Here is a 23696-nt window from a genome sequence, read left to right on the forward strand (position 1 = left end):
CTAGCCTAGAATTATCTCTCTTTTTTTTAAGACTGAGCTCTATCTGAGCTGTTTATTCCCTCCTCAAGAGACATTCTTACTGGTGTGCTCCCTGCAGAAGAGATACTTGCATCTGCATTCCTGGAGACTCGCAATCTCCAAATTTGCCTTTCCATTGTGTGAGGTGAGGGACGACAATTCAGAGCGATGGACCACTTTTTCCCCATTTGCATTCAAATCTCTGCATCAAACGCTCCAACGTCTAAGTCTGACAGACACCATGCTGAAAGAAAAATGCCCTATTTTATTGCTATTTTTCCTATTCCTTGCTTCTGCAGCATTCCTCATGTCTCAAAGGGCTTTGCATGGTGGAGAAAAAGAATGGACACTGACCAGGAGGGAGAAAGGGGAAAAGTCATATGTTTGGAGGTCTGGGAGAGGAACTGAAGGTACGGTCAAGGAGAAAGGTATCTAGGAGACTTTGGAAATTGGGATGGAGAAGGGAGTTAACTGCAGAGGACAAGGGTGCCATGGCTGAAGGAATGACCAGCGATGCGGAGTGAAGGGAGTGGGGGAAGGCACGGATATTAAGCACCTCGACTACAAAATATCTTTACATTCTTAACTCCAGCATTCGACTCCAACAACCTGCCTACAAAGAATTGCTTTGTGCCTTTTTATATTTGATTCCTGTGCTTGTAGTGGGCAGAGGGACTTCCTTATGTGCCAGGCATGAATCTAGAATATGAGTTGCCTTTCTCAATGCACTGTAATTGGATAGGCAGCTGAGGAGACATACCTTAACCAATATGCTACAGGATCAGAGGATGCCTTTTGTTCCCCATTTGCGATGATATTTTTGTCACTGGAGGTATAATAACCCTGCCAAGTCAGATATTAGTTTGTGCTTAACATCACTTAGAGCTCACTTTGCCTTCATCCATCATCTTAGTCCCTCAGCAGTTACACGACAAAGTAACATTTCTCTTTTGTCTCTTCGATATTCTATTCTCCTTTCCTAAAGGTGCTAAATCATGTCGGGGTTTAGTTCCACAGGTGCCAGCAATCCTCCATCACTTCCCCCAATCCCCTGGCACTGCATCCAATCCCCTGATACCTCACCCACTACTTTGTCACCTCATTAAAGTGTCCATACCTCTGCCACAGCTGAGGCCTTGGTGAGACCACATCTGGAGTATTGTGTGCAGTTTTGGTCTCCTTATCTGAGGAAGGATGTCCTTGCCATGGAGGGAGTGCAACGAAGATTTACCAGACTGATTCCTGGGATGGCAGGACTGACGTATGAGGAGTGATTGGGTCGACTAGGCCTATATTCACTAGAGTTTAGAAGAATGAGAGGTGATCTCATCGAAACATATAAAATTCTAACAGGACTAGACAGACTAGATGCAGGGAGGATGTTCCCGATGGCTGGGGAGTCCAGAACCAGGGGTCACAGTCTCAGGATACGGGGTACGCCATTTAGAACTGAGATGAGGAGAAATTTCTTCACTCAGAGGGTGGTGAATCTGTGGAATTCTCTACCACAGAAGGCAGTGGAGGCCAAGTCATTAGATGTATTCAAGAAGGAGTTAGATATATTTCTTAATGCTAAAGGGATCAAGTGATAGGGGGAGAAAGCGGGAACAGGGTACTGAGTTAGACGATCAGCCATGATCATTTTCAATGGCGGAGCAGGCCCGAAGGGCCGAATGGCCTACTCTTGCTCCTATTTTCTATGTTTCTATCAACAAACTAATCAAACCTGGGACTTTCCTGGACTGCATGGCTCAGTTTGACATTGGGCAGTGCACCTACCAACCGAATATTTAGGGCATCGTTCCTAGACGGTGGCCCTCGATAAGAATGTTTTGTGCCACAACATACAAATCTATTACTTCTGGGAAAACTGTGAAAAGCATCATTTATATCACAAATGTGGGAATAAACTTTGAGGTGACAAATTTTCATTCTCACGTACACCTGGTGTATAAAATGGATACAGTGACTGCTGTGATCACCCTGTTGGATGAAAACACTCTTTTACACCTCAGTGTGATATGACATTCATTACACGGTACGGTGTCGCCATGAATGGAATCGCCCTTCTCCAACTGTTGCCAGAAATCTGCTCTCCTCAGCCGGTTACATCGGCGCTACTGCCCACTGAAAGTGGTAAAGGGCATTTATTTTTATGTTTACTAGCTGCCATCACATTTGACAACATACTAAAAAAAAATACATTTTTAAATGCCTGGCAAGACTGCCTGTTCTTTATTAATCATTAATGTTTACCGGAACCTCCGAAATAGGCAAGTCGCGGCGTTGGTTTAATTTCTCAGCCAAAGGAAGGCACCTTACGATAGTTCAACAGTCCATCAGTCGGAGTGTCGGCCTAGATAATATGCTCAGTTCCTGGGGTTTCAATATACAATCATCTGCTCTGGAGGTAAGGTTGCTACCAAACTAACATTGGGTAGACAAGTTAATGCTGAATAATATCTCAGTTTTAAAGCCACGACAACCCAATAGTCCATAACTGGGAATACAAGAATTTATAGGAACGGGAGATGGCCAATAGTCTCATTAAGCCCATTCCTTTTTGAAAGATCAATGTCATCTACCCACCTTCCTATTATATCCCTGAATTCCTTCTCGCTCCAGATACAAAGCCCTTGAACCCACTAATACTGTCCACATTAATGGTCTTCCCTGGCAAGGTATTCCACAACTTGATATCTCTTTGAGTGAAAAGTCCTCCCTGGTTTACCATCGTACTCTTAATTTAACTGGACAGAACTACCTGCCACTCCTGCTCCACCAGGTTCCCGTCACTTGCCAGTACCAAACTACTGAGATCGCTCAGCGGGACAAATACAGAAATAATTCCAACTAACGCCACCACCCTCCCCATCCCCCCTCCCCCTGCCCATCTCTTTATAAATGGTTCTACCTCTTTTACTATGGGAACAATACATCTTAAGAAATACATTGTTTCTGTATACTTTAAGATGTTGGTTTTAAGATCGTCTGGAAATCTGGAGAGAAAAGGTGCCTCAACCCATCAATCCCACTCCACCCGGAGTCCGTATATGATTGTCATTAGGTTGAAGTCAATGGAAATGAAAATCGGACGGTTTCTATAGTGGGCGACCGATCCGCATCGCCAGTTTTACACCTGGGCAGCAAGTTGAAAATCTGCCCCCAAGTTTCTTCCTCTCCTTCCCCTAAAGTAAAGTCAAGCAGCACTGTTCATATTTCTCTAACCCTCAATCCCCTTTCTCAACGGACAGTTCCTTTTTAAAGGTGTCTGGGAAACGAATTTTCCTTGGAGAGGAGGGAAAAAAAAATTTGCTTTGCTTGTGGCTTGTGAATTCTGAACTGGGGTCCGCTAATCTTGTGCTGATTGTCCAAGTTAACTAACTTGCATACTTCAATAACTTGCTTTCATTGTTCTAAAGATATATACCTCAGTATTTCTGCGAGCGAAAATATGTTTAGTTGTTTGAGTCTTTGTTGATAATATAGTTCCCTAAGTGCTCGAATCACCCAGGTCACTATTTTCTTTCTTTAAGTGCAGATGACTTGTTGCATGGACTCGGCTCGTATTCCCTTGGGTATGGAAGATTAACGGGTGATGTGATTGAGGTGCTTAACATGATTCAACGAGTTGATAGCGTAAATAGAGAGAAACCATTTCCTCTGGTGGGGGGAGTCCAGGACAAGGGGGGCATAACCTTAAAATTAGAGCTAGGCCGTCCATGGGTGATATCAGGAAGCACTTCTTCACACAAAGGGGAGTGGAAATCTGGAACTCTCTCCCCCGAACAGCTGTTGAGGCTGGGGGTCAATTGAAAATTTCAAAACTGAGATTGATAGATTTTTGTAAAGGCAAGGGGTATTAAGGGTTATGGAACCAAGGCAGGTAGATGGAGTTAAGATACAGATCAACCATGATCTAATTGCATGGATGAACAGGCTTGAGGGTCTGAATGGCCTACTCCTCTTCCTATGTTCCTATGATGCCGAGAGCTTTACATATATATATATATATATATATTAAAAATGACTGCGCCAGCAAAACATGCATTCAAAGGATTATTATATCCCGGGTTTAGGCGTGAAGAAAATGAACCGATAAACATACCCTGCCAACGAGGATAGGTTCGGGGCCAGAAAATTCTTCCAGCACAAACATTTGGTTCCACACCCAGCCCCTCTTGGCACGGTTGAGAGCTGCTGCTTCGCTGCTCAGCCCATCGAGCGTTAAGACGGCTCCGTCCTGGAAACTCTGTGGAGGGTCCAGAGGAAGTGACTGCACAAAAGGAAGCAGGCTAATCCACGCCAGCACCAACCGAGTCCGCATATCCGTCAGCATCATTCCCAGTCGCTCGGGCATTATTCCGTGGATCTCTCAGGAGGTGAGGCGGAGGGTGCGTGGGAGAGGACAAGCAAACCGAAGCGCTCCCTCAGAAAATGTCCCCGATTACCGTGGTCCTTTGCGGTTGAAAGCCATCAAGTTTGTCATGTGATAAATCAGGCTTACTTGCACAGTCCCTTTCCAGTGTTTATAGGATACTGAGTGTAAAGAAGAGACACCTTTAATCTATCTGAAGAGCTCGTTGGCTTGTTCGGTCATGAGAACATTCTGGAAACATAATAAGAGAAAGTCATTATTTTACTTGCTTATCACCATAACATAACCTTTACCATTTCACATCTTTAAGGGGCACTTAGAATCATAGAATCGTACAGCACTGAAGGAGGTTGTTCGGCCCATCGTGCCTGTGCCGGCTCTTTGGAAGAGCTATCCAATTGGTCCCACTCACCCCTGCTCTTTCCCCATAGCCCTGCAAATTTCTCCTTTTCAAGTATTTATGTGATTCCCTTTTGAAAGTTACTACTGAATCTGCTTCCATCGCCCTTTCAGGCAGCGCATTCCAAATCATTACCACTTTCTTCAGGAAAAAAAGGTGATTGGCAAACCTTTTTCTTCATTTGTTCACAAACACACGACAATGTTAATTTTCTTGCCACGATTGTAGTCAAACTGATGTACACCTCTTCTCCCTCCATTCATCTGGCATAGGCCTGTTGGGCCGATTGGCCTGTTTCTGTGCTGTAAATTCTATGTAATACAAAATTGTTTGCCAAACAACTTTTTTTGAATGGACAGCGCCTCATTAATCTGATTAATACAATGTGCTGGGCTATGGTTCCACTGTATCTTTCCCAGGTGACCATCTATCATGAGTGAGCAAGACAGCGAGTAGCCATGGGGACCATCACTGCCAAACCCAATCCTGATCCTCTCCAGATGTTCCACACATGCATGTTTTCCAACATTACAGGGGTGACTGACTGGATGGTAATCAAGAGCTGGGACACTGGGTGAATATTTTCCCCTTCCCCCAGTTTGCCAATTGTAGCAAACTTGTACCTCTAGCCTGAGCGAGATCATTAATTCAGCACACACCAAGGATCAATCCTTGGACCTTTCCAGGTCTGTATAACTCAGTACCACACCCGCTGGTGCAGTTACCCACTGAGGCATCAAGTGAGCAAGCCCATGATGTATGTAAGAAAGACAACACTTTAAATTTGGTTCTGGAACATGTTATTGAAACAACAGCAACAACTTGCATTTATGTAGCACCTTTAATGTAATAAAAGATCCCAAGGCGAATCATAGGAGCCAAATAAGGAGATATTAGGACAGGTGACCAAAAGCTAGGTCAAAGACATAGGTTTTAAGGAGCGACTTAAAGGAGGAGAGAGGGGTAAAGAGGCGGAGAGGTTTAGGGAGGGAATTCCAGACGTTAGGGCCTAGACAGCTGAAGGCACGGCCGCCAATGGTGGAGCGATGAAAATCGGGGCTGTGCAAGAGGCCAGAATTTGTGGAGCGCAGAGATCTCAGAGGATTGTAGGGCTGGAGGAGGTTACAGAGACAGGGAGGGGGCAAGACCATGGAGGGATTTGAAAGCAAGGATGAGAATTTTAAAATCGAGATGTTGCCGGACCGGGAGCCATCAGCTTTCCTGAAGTTCACTGGTGCCAGGGATATGATCTGCTAATGTACCCTTCCTATAAATCGAGATTTCTGCAAACAACTCCTTAGCATATAAAGTGATTAAATGTATGCTTTCATTAAAAGGATTAAGAAATCCTCCTTCATTCCAAGGGTAAAGGCAATCAATTTAAGTATAGATTCTCAACCCACACACTAAATCTCAGGTTAGATATTTCATTCCTTTGCAACAGAATTGCATTGATTTCAAAACGTAGTCTCCAACTGTAAAACCTTAAACAGTTGTCAGAGAAAGCCTGTGTGGAAATACATGGAGAGTACTTTTACTTGGCAGATCAGGAGTTTTATTTCAGCAAGGAGCAGGACCTGAAGAACCTCCAAAAATATAACGGGGCCAAAGTTTCCGCTTTGGCCGCATATAGAACATAATCATTTCTTTTATTTTTCTTCTCATTAAAAAGTATTCCTTGATATATTTAAGAGTGGTATCCTGGTACAGTTTTATTAATACAGCTGAAAATGGATTTATAACCAAAAATAAGCAGTTTTAATAAAGGTATCCAGTCCTCTGCCTGCAAGTAACCTGATTTAAAGTCACTGAAAATGACTTGAACAAAAACTATACTGAACCACTTAATAGTTTCATTCATGTACACTAAGTCAGTTTCTTAGCAAATTAAATATTTTTTGATGTGAAGAAACTTTTAAACGTGCCAACTAGTGCCTAAGAAAATGAGCGCAATTTGAAGAGCCTCCCCGAACCAGCACAATTGGTGGAATCTCGCAATGTGGGGGAAGGAGGCACAGGTGAATTTCGGACTCGTCACACAAAGAGTGATCAACACTTGGAATAGAAATTGACTTCCAAGAAGAGAAGGTGAGGCAAAAGTATTCATCTTTTAAGAACCTGTCTGCAGGTCATTGAGGGATTTCTGTTCTAGAACTACGATGAGCCGAATGGCCTTTCCTGTCTGTACTTATCTAGTGATCTGTACTTATCTTACTCAGAGTCTGCTGTTTACTGGTCGACTATGTTGCTTGTACCACAATATTTTAATCTTCGTGATGCACCACAGCCTTTTAATGGAAAGCTTTTTTAGCTAAAGTTGCAATCTATCTTGTAATATTTCTGTAGTGGGTTTATGTGACAATCACTTTGGGAGAGGACGGCAGTGCCCATTTTAATCAAAGTTCTTGAGTAGATTAAGCCCGATGGCCAACTGGGCTTTCCTCTTTCCAACTGAAATCCCAGCAGGCCTTGCCATGTTAAAACCCATGATGACAAGGCCCACTAATTTAATGAGCTCATCAGACATCTTGTGAACTGTGGAAGTCTTATGAGGGTGGATATTATAACAAGACTTTTGGATATTTGAAACAGCGGAATAATTTGTTTAAAGGGCAGTTTATCATATCTCTCAGAAACATCTCAAAGCACTTCACACACAATGAATTCCTTTGGCGTGCAGTGACTATTAATCGCAGCAGCCATTTTGTGCAGCAATGAGATGGACTACCAGTCAATCTTTTTTTTGGTAGTGTTGTTTGAGGGATCAATCTTGGCAAGGTCGCGAGGAGAACTTACTATTCTTCTTCCAATAGTATCAAGGAGTCTTTAACATCTACCTGAACCACTGGATCAGGCAGGCAGGACCTCAGTTTAACATCTCATCTGAGGGGCAGTGCAATGCTGGAGTATGAGGCTGCATTATGGTTCAGATCCTGGGGTGGGACTTGATGCCCACAATCTTGTGAGGTGAGAATGTTACGATTGAGCCAAGCCAAGCCGTAAAGAGGGAGAAACTGTTTCCATTGGCGGGTGGGTCAGTAACAACAGGAAGTAAATTTAAGATAATTGGCAAAATAACCGGGGGGAGTTTAGGAGAGTGAGTTGTTACGATCTGGAATGCGCTGCTGAAAGGATGGTGGAAGCAGATTCAATAGTAAATTTCAAAAGGGAATTGGTTATATACTCGAACAGGAAAAAATTGCAGGGCTCTAGGGAAAGAGCAGGGAAGTAAAAGTAATTGGATAGCTGTTTCAAAGAGCCGGCACAGGCACGATGGGTCGAATGGACTCCTGCTGTGTGGTAAGATTCTATAAAGAGCGAATAAATGTAAGAAAGGAGACTAGCCTTTCCATCAACTTCTCATTGGTGCTTCTATTTTAACAAGAGAATCCTGGCAATACCCTGGTGAAACTTTGTTTCATTGACTGTTTGTTTCTAAGCTAGACTGCACCATGATACAGAGCTAGGTAAGTATTGACCAGTCCTGATAGACAGTAGAGTAGCCTGGGAGACTGTATTGAGAAAATAACTGATGATGACGACCCTATTGCCACCTAATGTTGCCCAGAATAATACATCAGTTATTTAGCACTAAAACCTTATGGGAGACTATTCATCCGTGAAAGACACCATTTGCAATAGATAGATCTCATTGTATTTTTACCCTAGTTTTGATATCTTCTGATGAAGGTTAAGGAGAATTGAGTGAAACTGTAAGGCAATCTTTGTACTTTATGATTTGAAAAATAGTCGGCTTGCAACTGTGCTTCGACAGAGTAATATGGGGGAACATGGGGGTGTTTCATTAACCTTCGCTCTGCTGAATAAACAGTAAACCTGTACAGCTACTTATCAAATGCAGTAACTAGTGCTTTAGTGCTCACTCGTCCAAATGAATAGGGCCTTAGTAGAGCCTCCAAATGTTCTGACTACCAGTTAACCCTTACATCCCTGAATGCACAAGTCCCCCCAACAACAACTTGCGTTTATATAACGCCTTTAACATAGTAAAACATCCCGAGGCGCTTCACAGGAACGTTACCAGACGAAAAATTTGACATCGAGCCGCATAAGGAGATATTAGGACAGATGAGCAAAAGCTTGATCAGAGAGGTAGGTTTGAAGGAGCTTCTTAAAGGAGGAGACCGAGGTAGAGAGGCGGAGAGGTTAAGGGAGGGAATTCCAGAGCTTAGGGCCTAGGCTGCTGAAGGCACGGCCGCCAATGGTGGTTGCAACAAAAGTAATTAGAGACTGTATCTGTGAACACTGGGATAAGAATTCCTCTTATTCCATATGCAACAACATCATAAATAGCCTTGTGATGATTTCCTCTGCTCACTACTTCAATTGAATTTATGAACATATTCTAAAAGCATAAGTACGTTTTTCTAGGAAATCTTTTCAAAGGCCTTAATGATACCATCATACACGGAGAATACTTATCCCACTGTAACCAGCTGTACTCATGCACTGAGTTCTGTTGCATTTGCAAGCATACATCAACCATCTGAATGGAATCTACTTAAAGCCATTTTTTTTTGCTTCGGGCAATGAGTTCAGTCTCATTCAATAATTCATTTTCTAAACCAATGCAGCACCGAAGTGAGATTGTGCAAAACACATTGCATAATTTCATGACCACCACACCATATCTAATTGTGCAACTGCTGGTGTGATACTATGAGCAACAGGAACACAGGAGACTTGGCCACGCCACAGAGCTGCTGGCTTGTCAGATTGCATAGTGGATTATGCCAACTAACACCAGCCCTTCCATGGTAATATGCTAAACACAATGAACGATGAAATAAGTTGTACACCGTGAAACATTCCAGTATGATATATATTTGAAAAGGAAAAATGAGCAGGGTTATGGGGAAAGAGCAAGGGAGTGGGACTAATTAGGTAGCTGTTTACAGGCGCAGTGGGCCAAATGACCTCCTTCTGTGCTGTAACATTCTATGATTCTATGATTCAATGATTGATGTGAGTTCAAGACCCACTCCAGCAACTTGAGCATAAAAATCCAGGCTGACATTTCAATGCAGTACGGAGGGAGTGCTGCACTGTCAGAGTTGCAGTCTTTCCGATGAGACGTTAACAATGGACCCAGCCTGCCCTCTAAGGAGGCTGTAAAAATCCCATGGCATTATTTGAAGAATAAAATGGGAGTTCTCCCAGGTGTCCTGTTCAACATTTATCCCTAAACCAGTATGTTCCTATCTTCCCCTAACACCATCAGAAACAGATTGTCTGGTCATTTATCTCACCACTGTTTGTGAGATCTTGCTGTGCACAAATTGGCGGCCGCATTTACCTACTTTACAACAGTGACTACACTTCAAAAGTACTTCATTAGCTGTAAAACAGAGTGTAAGAGCTCCTACAAATATATAAAAAGGAAGAGATTCGCAAAAGTAAACGTGAGTCCCTTAGAGGCTGAGACAGGAGAAATTATAACGGGAATATGGAAATGGCAGAGACGCTAAACAAATATTTTGTATCTGTCTTCACAGCAGAAGACACAAAAACATATCGGAAATAGTGGTGAACCAAGGGGCTAATGAGAGTGAGAAACTTAAAGTAATTAAGATTAGTGAAGAAAAAGTACTGGAGAAATTAGTGGGACTAAAAGCCGACAAATCTCCTGAACCCAATGGCCTTCATCCTAGAGTTTTAAAAGAGGTGGCTGCAGAAATAGTGAATTCATTCGTTTTGATCTTCCAGAAATCCCTAGATTCTAGATCGGTCCCGGTGGATTGGAAGGTAGCAAATATAACCCCGCTATTCAAGAAAGGAGGGAAAGAGAAAACAGGGAACTAAAGGCCAGTTAGCCTGACATCAGTAGTAGGGAAAAAGCTAGAATCTATTATTAAGGATGTAGTAACAGGGCACTTAGAAAATCATAATATGATTAGGCAGAGTCAATATGATTTGATGAAAGGGTAATTGTGTTCAACAAATCTATTAGAATTTTTGTAACTAGCAGGGTAGATAAAGGGGAACCAGTGGATGTAGTATATTTGGATTTTCAAAAGGCATTCATTAAGGTGCCACACAAGAGGTTGTTACATAGGATTAGGGCTCAAGAGATCGGGGGTAATATATTAGCATGGATCGAGGATTGGTTAACGGACAGAAAAAGAGAGTGGGAATAAATGGTCATTTTCGGGTTGGCAGGTTGTAACTAGTGGAGTGCCACAAGGATCAGTGCTTGGGCCTCGGCAGTTTACAATATGACTTAGATGAGGGGACTGAGTGTAATGTATCCAAGTTTGCTGATTATACATTGATAGATGGGAAAGTAAGCTGTGAGGAGAACACAAAGAGACTGCAAAGGGATATCAACAGGTTAAGTGGGTGAGGGAGAAGGTGGTAGATGAAGTATAATGTGGGGAAATGTGAAATTATCCACATTGTTGGGAAGAACAGAAAAGCAGAATATTTTTTAAAAGGTGAGAGACTAAGAAATGTTGGTAGTCAGAGGGATTTGGGTGTCCTTGTACATGAATTACAGAAAGTGAACATGCAGGTACAGCAAGCAATTAGGAAGGCAAATGGTATGTTAGCCTTTATTGAAAGGGGGTTGGAGTATAAGAGTAAGGAGGTCTTGCTTCAATTATGTAGGACTCTGGTGAGACCACACCTGGAGTACTGTGTACAGTTTTGATCTCCTTACCTAAGGAAAGATATATTTGCCTTTGAGAGGGTACAACAAAGGTTCACTAGATTGATTCCTGGGATAAGAGGGTTGTCCTATGAGGAGAGATTGAGTAGAATGGGCCTATATTCTTTGGAGTTTAGAAGAATGAGAGGTGATCTCATTGAAAAGTATAAAATTCTTAGAGGGCTTGACAGGGTAGATGCTGAGAGGTTGTTCCCTTGGCTGGAGAGTTTAGAACTAGGGGGCATAGTCTCAAGGTAAGGGGTCGGCCATTTAGGACCAAAATGAGGAAAAATGTCTTCATTCAGACGGTTGTGAATCTTTGGAATTCTCTACCCCAAAGGGCTGTGGATGCTGAGTCATTGAGTACATTCAAGGCTGAGATCGATTGATATTTGTACTTTAGGGGAATCAAGGGTTATGGGGATAGGGCGGGAAAGTGGAGTTGAGGTCGAAGATCAGCCATGGTCTTATTGAATAACAGAGCAGGCTTGAAGGGCCGTATGGCCTACTCCTGCTCCTATTTCTTATGTTCTCATGTAAAGTGCTTTGGGACGTCCTGAAATCATGCAAGGTGCTATATAAATGCAAGTTCTTTCTTTCTATTTCCAAGGGTAAAACAGTAACGAATTTCAGTTCCTGCATTTTAAATTGATTCTTTCTTAAAGCAAATGGAGATTTTTCTAAAAATAAAAGCAGAAAACGCTGAAAATACTCAGCAAGTCAAGCAGCACCTGTGGAGAAAGAAACAGAGTTAACGTTTCAGGTCGATGACCTATCTCCAGATTTTTTTTTCTTGAGTGAGTCTCTAAGCTGCCCCCGATGATTTATTTGGTGAATGCATAACCCAGTGTGGAACTGAGCCACAGAGACCAGGAAGACTCCCCATGTTGATCTTGTGCCTTCAGCTGGAAAGTGTGCATGTGCAAAACTTATTTTTATTCGGTAAGGTTATCAAGGGCTATGGATCAAAACAGGGTAAAAGGAGTTGAGGTACAGATGAGCCATGATCTATATCAATGTTGGAATAGGCTTGAGGGGATCAGGTTGTTTGGCTGTGATGCCCTCCCATGGTTAAACAGCTAGCTGATGTTCACTGCCCAGACTCATGCAGGAGGATTTATTCAGGAATCCCGCACTCCCAAAAAACAGAGTCTCGCTCAATGGGAGCGTGGGCCGGGGAACCAACAAGGCCAACATACTGTAGCCCTGTCTTTGACCTTTGCTCCCGTCTAGCAAGGCTTCGTGCTGGAGTGCACGATTGTTGAACGTTTCCTAAGAAGGTGAATAATCATTTCAGTCAGGTACTGAAGCACAGCCATCATCCACAGAACTGTACTGCAGCACAAATCAGAGCCTTCAAATCAGAGGAAGAGAGGGGTAAAAAGACAGAGCCTCTTTATCTACTGAATTTCATACACAATAAATTGGGTTTCTGCTATAGTCTGGTCTGAGGGGACACATATCTGAGCCTGCTGCGTTACCAGGCAATGCATGGAAATTTACAGAAGGCTGGAATAAGACAACCTATTTACTCCTAGGTACACACATACGATAGCACTGAAAAATATTTCAATCGTCATTTACTGGCTGATATTTAGGATCGTTCTTTGGAATTTGGTTAAATTAACTTTTCATTTACCTCCCCTCCCACCCTAAAGAAAAACTCTTACTTGTCGTTTAAATGAAAAAGCAAAAAGTTAACGCAATTCAACTTGGGTCTATATAAGGAGTTAGTCGTGGTGGGGGGGTGGGGAAATGAACAGAATTTCGTGCATTCTATTGCAATTCTCATCCTTGGAATAATTCATTGTATTTATTGCTAATTGAAATGATGAAAGAATTTTTTTTTAAATTCACAATTCGATCAGAGCTACAAATTCCATTTCTTTCTAATTAGTTGCCGGCTACATTTCTTCAGATTTGGCATCCAGAAGTTAAAATGCTATAGACTGTGTAACACTTCATACGGAGTTCTGGATCTCACTGGCTAACTACACAATGAAACATGCCTCCATTAGTAGGTTTGCATTGTGCGAAAGCCAAAGTGGTTCTTGATATAAGCTGGCCTGAAGTGACGATTTTTTTTACCTCTCCCTTTACGATGTTGGTGCTTCGGGAATGGGATACTCCCATTTCCCACGCCCAGTGCCCACACCAAGTACTCCCAGGGCAAATAAGGGCATGGTTAGATGCAAGGTAAATCTCCCTTTACTCTGTCCAAACTACCTGCCTCGACCCCCAACCCAATCCTTCCCTATAAACAATTTATCATGAATTCAAATGTAGTACTCCAATTAATATTTTAGTCGTCAAGGGTTACTGAGAATTTCTCTTTATGGTTAAAAAGGGGAAGTGGCCGCATGCAGGGATGGCTGCAGCCCACATCGACCCATTGCTAGGTTCCCTGGAGAGGGAGTCTAGCTAATGATGGGCACACCTCTTTTCCATGACCCTTAAAAGAGGACCTTAATTAAGCAGACAGTGATGAGCAAGCATGGTACGCAGAACTGGGTTTGGACATCCGGCACATTAAATTGGTTGGCATGGCACAAGTTGTTCTTTGTAAGTCTTTCCATCATGCTGACGCGCACCATTCACCCAGATGCTCGCTGACCTACATTGGCTCCCGGTCCGGCAATGCCTCAGATTTAAAATTCTCATCCTTGTGTACAAATCCCTCCATGGCCTCCACCCTCCCTATCTCTATAACCTTCTCCAGCCCTAAAACCCTCCGAGATCTCTGCGCCCCTCCGATTCTGGCCTCTTGTGCATCCCCGATTTCCTTCACCACTCGGTTGGTGGCCGTGCCTTCAGCTGCCTAGGCCCTAAGCTCTGGAATTCCCTCCCTAAACCTCTCCACCTCTCTACCTCTCTCTCCTCCTTTAAGCTGCTCCTTAAAACCTACCTCTTTGACCAAGCTTTTTGGCCACCTGTCCTAATACCTCCCTACGAGGCTCGGTGTCAAACTTATCTGATAACGCTCTTGTGAAGTGCCTTGGGATGTTTTACAACATTAAAGGCACCATATAAATGCAAGTTGTTATTGTTGAAGTCAGATGTCCTTCATACTGTTGATGAGGAAACTCTGAGATTTGAAGCAACAGCTTCTGACATGGAGGCTAGATATAAGAGCAGGTGCTCATATATCCAGGTCTTCATGCCTACCTTGATTGGATTGCAGAGAGGCAAGGAGCTGCTGCTGAAGCTCTGCATCTCCAAGCGGCGGAACCACTGGGGTACAAATTTGCCTTGGGCGGTAACGCAAAATTGGCGAAAGCAAATTGGCAGCCCCGTTTTTGCACGTCTTGTCCAACTGATGGAGTTGGCCAGGAATAAAATTGCCAGTTTAATATAACACCTGGAGCAGCGAATGGCCAGTTCCCTGAGGTTCGTTGCAATTATCTACATTTCTTCCAGCCATGCTTTTGCCCAATCCTGAAATTGCTGGGTTAATAAGTGTTTGATTGGACACACGTGACAGCATCAATGCAGAAAATAGGAATTTTTTTGTTAGAAACAGGGAGAGGCTATTTGATCCAACAAACACATCTATTTTTGACTGATCTCAACTCCACTTATCTACCTTCTCATCATATCTCTTAACCCATTTTTTTTCTCCAGAAACACATGGAGGGAAGGGAGATTTTATTAAATCGCTCTCCCATCGGGTGAAGCTCCCGGATCAATGCTGTCAAATTACCTCTCTATGTATTTGCCTCTAACCCATTTCTACTATTTGCTTCAATGGCCTCTCCGTGTGACTCACCCCACACATCTATTGCTCTTTCTGCCTGACTTCCCTTCCTACTCCAAACAATCTAATTTTTAAACGTGTGTCCTCTGGTGTTCGAACCTTTGCTATCGTAAAGAATTCTCTTCGATCGATTTTGACAATCTTTTTAGTATAATAGAATCATAGAATACATAATACAGCACAGAAGAAGACCATTCAGTTCAGCGTACCTGTGCCGGCTCTTTGAAAGAGCTATCCAATAAGTCCCACTCCCCCCACTCTTTCCCCATATCCCTGAAAATGTTTCCTTTTCAAGTATTTATCCAATTCCCTTTTGAAAGTTACTATTGAATCTGCTTCCACCGCCCTTTCAGGCAGCGCATTCCAGATCATAACTCGCTGTGTAAAAAATTGTCTCCTCATCTCCCCTCTGGCTCTTTTGACAATTATCTTAAATTTTCATAATCTTAAAAATTTCAGTTGGGCTGCATGGAAATCTCCAGCCTTTTGAAGGACAATATGTCCAAATTCTTTAACCTTTCCTCGTTACTGAAATTCCTGATACCTGAACTCACCTTTGTTGCTCCCCTCTGTACCCTCTCAAGGACAATGGTATAATTCCTCTGATGAGGTGGCCAGAATATTAAACTGAATATGGGGGTTTGATCAACATCCTTTATGTCAACCTGACAGAGTTGATAGTGATCCTGCCCCGAGTTAGAAAGCTGTAGATTCAAAGCCGGCACCAGAATGAGTACATAATCTAGGCTAACAATCCAACACAGTACTGAGGGAATGCTGCATTATCAGAGCTTACTATCCTGCAGCTGAGATGCTAAACCAAGGTCCTGCACTGTGATTTAATTGGATGCTAAAGATCCCACTATTCAAAGAAATACAGGGAACTCTAGTAATGTCCTGTTCAACATGCTTGCCTCAGCCAACATGCTCAAAAAAAGAGATTAACTAATCATTCATCTCATTTCTGTTTGTGTAACATGGTTTGTGACATCTTGTAATGATAGGGTGATATCAAATACAAGTATTATTGTACATAAGCCCTTTTATTTTGTATTCCGCCCCTTATTTACCTTTTCAAATGTATTTCAGCAAAATCTAACATACTTAAACAGCTACAATTTTTGTAATCTGGCTAAAAATGAATTTCAGCTGGTGGTTGTAACATTTGTAAGATGGCTTGATATATACCGATTGGTTTATTTCCTGTAATCAACCATTAATTATCAGTAGTGATTGCAACGCAATTATTAATCCCTCAGTGATGACATCGCCATACAATTGCTGTCGAGAATTGCCATGATAACTGCAGTCTGTTAAAATGGACCGAGAACATAATCCAATCCCCACCCTTACTGACTGCACATTATAGGTTGCAACAAATAGTGGACACACGGAAACAATTTCTTATCTTGGGGTTCAGATAACGCTTGTAAACTGCTTGAACTTTGCTCTTGCGATTTAGATTCCTCAATTAGATCCACTCACAATGAATACTAGCGATAATTCTCCATATTATTCATACAGAACTGTTATGGCCCAGTAAATAATATGTGTAGTAGATGCAAAAAATATTAAACCCACGTAAGACATAATGTAGTATTTATTATACACGGGAATGTTAATCCCCATTAACTCATACTGTGATATAAAATATATAATAAAGTGCTATTTTATATCATGTATATGCAGAAATTATATACCCAGGAACAAAGAGTGTATTGAATAACATGTACAGGACTATTATAATTCGGTAAATCATAGCGTATCATAATATACACAAGAATGTTAAATCCCAGTGTTACATAGACCATACTACTGTATCGTTCTACAGTAAGAACTCCTATTTACTGTTAGGTGCTCTCATCACAGCCTTGGTCTAGTGGCACAAAGAATACTCCATCGCCCTATTACATGATGCTGAGCCATACCGAAAATTGCACTCATGCCCATCTTTTTTTTATATACTCTCTAACTTACTTACCTGAAGATTGAGTCAAACGAGACTGAATTTCTCAAATGCAATAATCCTTGAAGGAATTAGGGTTTGGGATTTTTTTTGGGGATAAATGTTGTTCAGGATCAGCAAGTCTGTGTTACTATTTGTAAAAAAGATTCATTACTATTTGTAGTCAGCACCATCCATCAGGGCGTACGGTCAAGACCTTGGCTCGATATCTCATCTGGACAGTGGCTGCGACCCCTCAGCATTCCATGACCCCTTATCACTGATCTTTAGCAGTGCCCTTCTACCAATCACATCATAGATAAACTTGCACTTGCTTACATCAGCGTGCTTGTAACCACCATCATCCAATGTAGAAAGTGCAAGGAATGCTCTAGATAAGGATATATCTCTAATTGTCGCAAAAGTATGAAATAGATCTGTATACCTAAGAGCTAGTGAGACATTTAGGACCTTTAAAATGTTGGTTACTGGTATGTACGGTTAATTAGGACATATGGGCATGTTGTCCCAATTTTTAAGGGTGTAAACCTTCTAATGGGCACGCAAAAGTGGCAACTTTTGCAGCAAAATTGGAGAAGTCACATGTGCCCTTCAGTGTCCTCTCTCGCACTGCCTTCCTCCTGCAATATTCAGTGTCCACCTGGACTGCTCCATTAAGAGCAGTCCGGCTCCATTTTGGTAAAAGACTTCATGACTCCCGCTCCTGATTGTGATCCAAAGACTCCCGCTGTAGAGAGGAGCCGTCTGGACAGTGAGTGAGGACAGGATCGGGCTCAGCTGTGATTCCTTGCCAGCCGTGCCCGATCAAATATAGCCTACTCGCTGTCTAGGTTCACACCAGGAGAATGGTCAATCGGGTTATGTAGTGGTAGAACCATGCCCCAGCAAGAATCAGTGCCTTCAGGACAAGAGAGCAGGAAGAGAACCAAAAAAAAAATGCAATGCACAGTCAAGTGCAAGATATATCTTTCTTGCCCTCGTTGCTAATCAAAGGAAGCAGATGTGAAACAGCAACTGGTTTGTCAGATATATTGAACATTCCATGTAACAAGCTGTGGTTTGAATTGGCGAACTGTTATATTCTCCCAACTGCACTCTGCCTACCCTACCCTATGTACTATTGCTCGATATGCTGCTTAACCCTGTCAGGGTTAAAAAGGAGGCACTCTTTACTGTCAGTGTTTTCGCTGTAATACTTACCCTGGAATAAAAGCATAATTGAAAAAAAAAGGATTAAAACGACATCCTCTGCACTCTATTATGTTTGCCCACCGTTCAGATCTAATATTTAAATGTTCAATGGCATTGCTGATTGTTGGATTCTGAAGTCTTTCATTCGTGACAGCTATACACTGTGTAGCTCTAACTCCTACATATTTAATTAAAGTGAGGTTTAATGGATTCAAATGCATTCACTGCTAAATGGGTTTTAGCACACTTTATGATTTTTTGAAGGCTGGGTTTTTGGACAGAGAAAAAAAAATCTGATAAGATCACATTATTGTGAATCTTATTGGAATGAAATTGTTTTCTGAAGTATATGTGACCTTCTTTCAGTGTCAGTCACTGTTACTGCATCAGAACAAAGCATGATCAAGCTAATATGTATTTTTTGTACATTTGTGATATAAAACGATTTTGTGATATTAATCTTCTTTAAACCTCGGTAGCATTTCCAAGAGATATTGCTTGTTCACTGGCGTGTGATTTGAACAGATCATCCCTCGTCTTGCTCTTTCTCTCCTTGTTATCTTTCGCATCCGCTAATATTGCAAAATCTAATTGCCTCACGGTTAAAATATGAGGACGAGGGAAAACTGACCACCGTCGCGTTATTTTCAGGGGCTCTTAGTCCTTTTTAGCTTTCATGTGTCCTGGCTCAACGGCGAGGCAACATTTTAACCAGGGTCTTGTCACTACTGCAGGGGCTGTATTTTCACAAGATTTGCTTGAACACAACTTTTACAACGACGTGTCAAATTTATTCGCTATTTATGTTCAGTGAAGGGGAAAAAAAATACAGAGTAACTTTTTCCAAATGCCTCATCATCACGGCAATGGTGAGTTACGTGGGTTATGTTTCAGCAATACAGCCGTTACTTATCAGACTTGTTTGGAAACATATTTGGTAATATAAAAAATAATTAGTTTCCGTATTTTAAAATGATTAAATCCTATCTTTGTGCTCACAGCGACTGACGGTCCCAGATAAAGATTTCCTGCCGTTTCCATAAAAGAAAACGACCAGAAGTAGATTTCATTTTTGCAAGTTTAACATTTCCTCAAACGAGTGAGTGAGTGAGTGGATGGATGAATGAGTGAGTGAGTGAGGTGGATTACTGGGGTGGAGGGAATGGATCACATTGACTGTCGGCCGGCGATCTGCGGCCCCAGACGCCTGCCCTTGCTTCGGGATTAACTAAAGGGTTTTTGGCTCGCCAATATCAGAGGGAAATTAGGGAACCCGCCGGTCAATTTCAGAGGGAGAGTGTGCCTGTCAATTCCACTCCCAGTCGGTTCTACCTGTAAACCTACATGATGGATTTATGCCTTGTTGACCCTCCAGTAAATTTGGACATGTGCTCAAGCAAACAACAAGAATGTACAGGACGTTTACAAAAACAAGGGCCGCGCATTCTATTTAATTCCAAACATACTTGTGGTGGGGGTGATTTTAACCCTCCTTCATATTAAATACCCATTATGCTTCTCTGTTTCCCTACATACTTGCAGGGGACAAATTGATATTCATCATCTCTAAACTGGTTTAAATTAAAACGCCCAAGCCATTTTCTATTCCACGTCAATTTATTAATTATTATAATTAATACTAAATGTTATTAATTGCCTGAAGGAGCGCAACAGAAGCTCTGAGAATAAATAAATGGAATCTGGGATTCCTCGGACAAACGTGTTCAACATGTCGGTGCTGTGATTTTATGAGGGTTCTGTACACTTCACCTTTAAATATCTAAACAGATATTTATTTATCACTGGCAACTAAAACGTCCCAAGTCCTTTAAGAATTGATGCAATGTCCTTCCACAAACCCGGTTAGCCGGGAGGATTGAAGTAACCTCTTAAATTCTAATGATGTACAAGAGGATTGTGAGACATCTTCACACGCCATAAACCCATAGTTTGTTGTCTTTAGATATATATATATATATATTGATATAACCTGAGCAGATCATCAGTTTATTCTGGTATAATCAGATAGCCTAATTCTCTTGATGGCGCCATTTGAGTGGTCAACCTTCAAACGTTTGAGGTGATTTATAGTGAGTCCAGATCAAGCTCTCCACAGATCGGGTTGGATCAAGGCTAGGTTAGCTGGGATAGTGTAAAGTGTCCAGTGTGTGTCCTAACCGTTGAAATAGAAAACAAAGTTAGTTGACTCAATCGCCTTTACATTCTGTATGTCCCAATGTCATGCACTTTGGCTGTTCGGGAGGAAAGTAGCACTTGCAAAGGTACATGATGGAGAAGGAGGGAGGGATATTTTTACATAAACAGGCAAGATAAATAGAACATGGGCAAACGAGACAGACCAAAGCGCTCGTTATGCAGAGAGGGAAATTGATACTTCAAAGTTGGAATGTTTGCTAGCCCTACCTCATCGAAGCGATAGGAATGGTCCCTTTTATAATATATGATGTCAAAAAAAAATAATGGTATTCGCATCAGTGGAATGGATTGGACAAGGCATTAGAATGGTTTTAGTAACAGCTTTGGATACCACAAATGCACCGATTAGCAAACACGTCCGGTCACAAAAGCTACCACACATTGGTGGAATGCACTGCTTTCGATTTACAGAGTGGGGAAAATGCAATATTTGCCCGAGAACCATTTCTTTAACTTTGAACGAGCTCCGTTAGAAAGCTGTTAAACCCTCGCGGCCAGCCTGACTTACGCTCTCACCTCTCTCTTCCATTTCAGCGATTACTAAAAAGAGGAGAGCTAAGATCAGAATTCACATTCTCAGCACGCAAAAACTGTACATAAAAAATACACAAGACTTTACCTTATTCAATAGGGCGACGGGTCCGTCAGAATGTCCTTTTCTTTACCCCCTCCAGTCTCATCGTAGTGACAAGTGCAAAAAAAATATCACTGATGGGAAGAATGCAGCAATCACCAACCGAAGGTGATCCGTTCACCTACTTGTTAATGATCAGTGTGGGTTACATGCGATTCCTCCAGGATCAATGCAACGTGCAATTTTTCGCTCCTAGTGATTCATACAGAACGCGACCATCTCTTTCCAAGTCTTCGTCTTCTCCTGGTAGGTAAGACAGAGACAGTCAAAGAGCGAGGAATTTCACAATTTCATCCCTCCCTCCTCTCTCCACTCCCTCCCCCTTGTTTAAAAAGCTCAGTGCTTTTTTTTTTGTCTGGTCGAAGGAATCCTCAAAATAACTCTAGTTATAAAAATGCATGAGCTGTACAGTGTGTCTCGCTGACTCTCCTGAACTGCTAGTACAAGCTCCATAGCTGGGAGCCTCCCCTGACAGCTCTCATTGGGCTGCAAGTGTAGGAAGGTCCACTGTTCGGTAATTAATGCGAGCTCTTCCATGAGTATGTGTGTGTGTGTAAGAGAGAGAGAGAGAGAAACACACACACGACAACAACTTTACAATCCAGGCAGTGGACAGTGAGGTCGCGGGGGACAATAAACCTTCATGTACGACACCCCCCCTGTTGACTGTTGCCTTGAGATCACAATTTACTACACAGTGAATTCCTAACAGGTTTTAATATACTGCAGTTATCGCTCGTTTGGCGGGGTGGGGGCTTTCTGAATGGTAGTGTTTCAGTAGATTTTGGTGTCTCAGGCACGAACTGTATGTAATTAAAGTTAACACCGAGCCGGGGATGGAATTTCATAGCCGATTGTGCTATTCGATGTAATTGTCAATGAAATTTAACGTATCTGAAGCAGGTATTCCCGCCTCGCCAGTCACTGACAATTTACCTTTTCGTGTCAATAGTGAATTCACATCCACTTAAGGTGAAGGGCGGATCGGACTGTCTTATTACTATAATATATGCCTGTGATTTTAAATCACATCGAATCGTTTCTATTAACATTTGCATTTTTTTTGGAAACGCAGATGTGGAGTTGACTGCGATGTAATCTTCATTGCAGCAACAGTGATCATTAATATGCATACATATAAAGAGAGAGACAGGGAGTAAGCATCTGTACTGGAGCTCCTTCACATCACTGTCATATCTGTGTAATGAAAAGCTCACACACACACATACACACACACACACACACAGGCACAATATATACTCACACCCACAGGTATAAGGACACCCACCCAAAGGCAGACAGCCTGTCTCACTCTCTCACACATAGGCACAGGGATATCAACACACAAGCATAAGTCTGTTTCTCTCTCACACTGACACACACACACACACACACACACATACATACACAATGAGTCTGTCACACAGAGGCATGGGGACATACGCACATGGTCACTCATTCAAATACACTCACACTGGTGGTACACTCAATGAGGAACACACAGGCATACAGTCATTTTACAACAAACACACACACACAGTAATATAACCACCCACGTAGTCACACATATAATCTCACACACACATACAATGGAGCATAGTGATATACACAGTCACATACAGTTACACATATAGAGTTTACATATACATGCTCTCACATAGAATCATATGCTCACACAGTCGCAGGCATACAGTCACACACATAACCATGAAAGGACAGTCTCAAACACGCACAATTGCACATGCATTGGTGGAACAGCAGACAGAAAACAATTGGGAATTCTCAGCGATGAAGGAACAGTGATAAAGTTCCCATGCTTGGTGACCATGGTGAAGATTATTTTAGGGACTAGGTGCCTGTGACAAACTGTGAACCAATCGGTCCCCCAATATAATCAGAAATGGGATTATCAGAATTATTCGTCAGAATGAAAGGTCATTGACCTGAAACGTTCATTCTGTTTCTTTCTCCACTGATGCTGCCTGACTTGCTGAGTATTTCCAGTATTTTCTGTTTTTATTTCAGATTTCCAGCATCCGTAGTATTTTGCTTTTGATCTACGATTAAACTTCTCGTTTTTCCACATATGTGTTGAGAAATTAAATGCATTCACACTGAACAAATTTAATTAATCTGAAAAAGTAAGCACTGACATATAGTTTAATTTGAAGAACTGAATCCATGAACCAAAGCTGATGAAGGAAGTACCCTCGAAGTTAAGAGGGGGGTGTAATTGAAGTAATCCATTAGTGTTTAGTACAACGATCGATCAGTTGGCGAAGTATCCCAAATTACACATTGGTTTGTTTATTTCTCCGAAATAGGCTGGGGTTCACTGCAGCAACTCGCCAAAACTTCTTTGACAGCACCTCCCTAACCTGTGACCTCCAGCACCTAGAAGGACAAGGGCAGCAGGTGCATGGGAACACCATCACCTCCAAAGTCATACACCATCCTGACCCTAGGACATA

The 23696-nt window shown here is 42.1% G+C and overlaps 1 protein-coding gene across 1 annotated transcript in view; it reads right to left on the reverse strand.

The window, feature by feature from the left end:
- The window catches only part of LOC137333810 (cadherin-8-like), a 156993-nt gene extending 135496 nt beyond the window's left edge, over positions 1 to 21497 (reverse strand). Inside the window, exons 1-2 of the mRNA XM_067998162.1 lie at positions 21211 to 21497; positions 4127 to 4627 (exon numbers count right to left, since the gene is read on the reverse strand). Of these exons, the coding sequence (XP_067854263.1) occupies positions 4127 to 4378 (252 nt within the window). The 5' untranslated portion in view covers positions 4379 to 4627; positions 21211 to 21497. The remainder of the gene's footprint in view (positions 1 to 4126; positions 4628 to 21210) is intronic.
- Between the last annotated feature and the right edge of the window lie 2199 nt (positions 21498 to 23696).

This window comes from Heptranchias perlo, chromosome 16 (genome assembly GCF_035084215.1).
Source record: "Heptranchias perlo isolate sHepPer1 chromosome 16, sHepPer1.hap1, whole genome shotgun sequence".
In the NCBI taxonomy this organism is placed as follows: Eukaryota; Metazoa; Chordata; class Chondrichthyes; order Hexanchiformes; family Hexanchidae; genus Heptranchias; species Heptranchias perlo.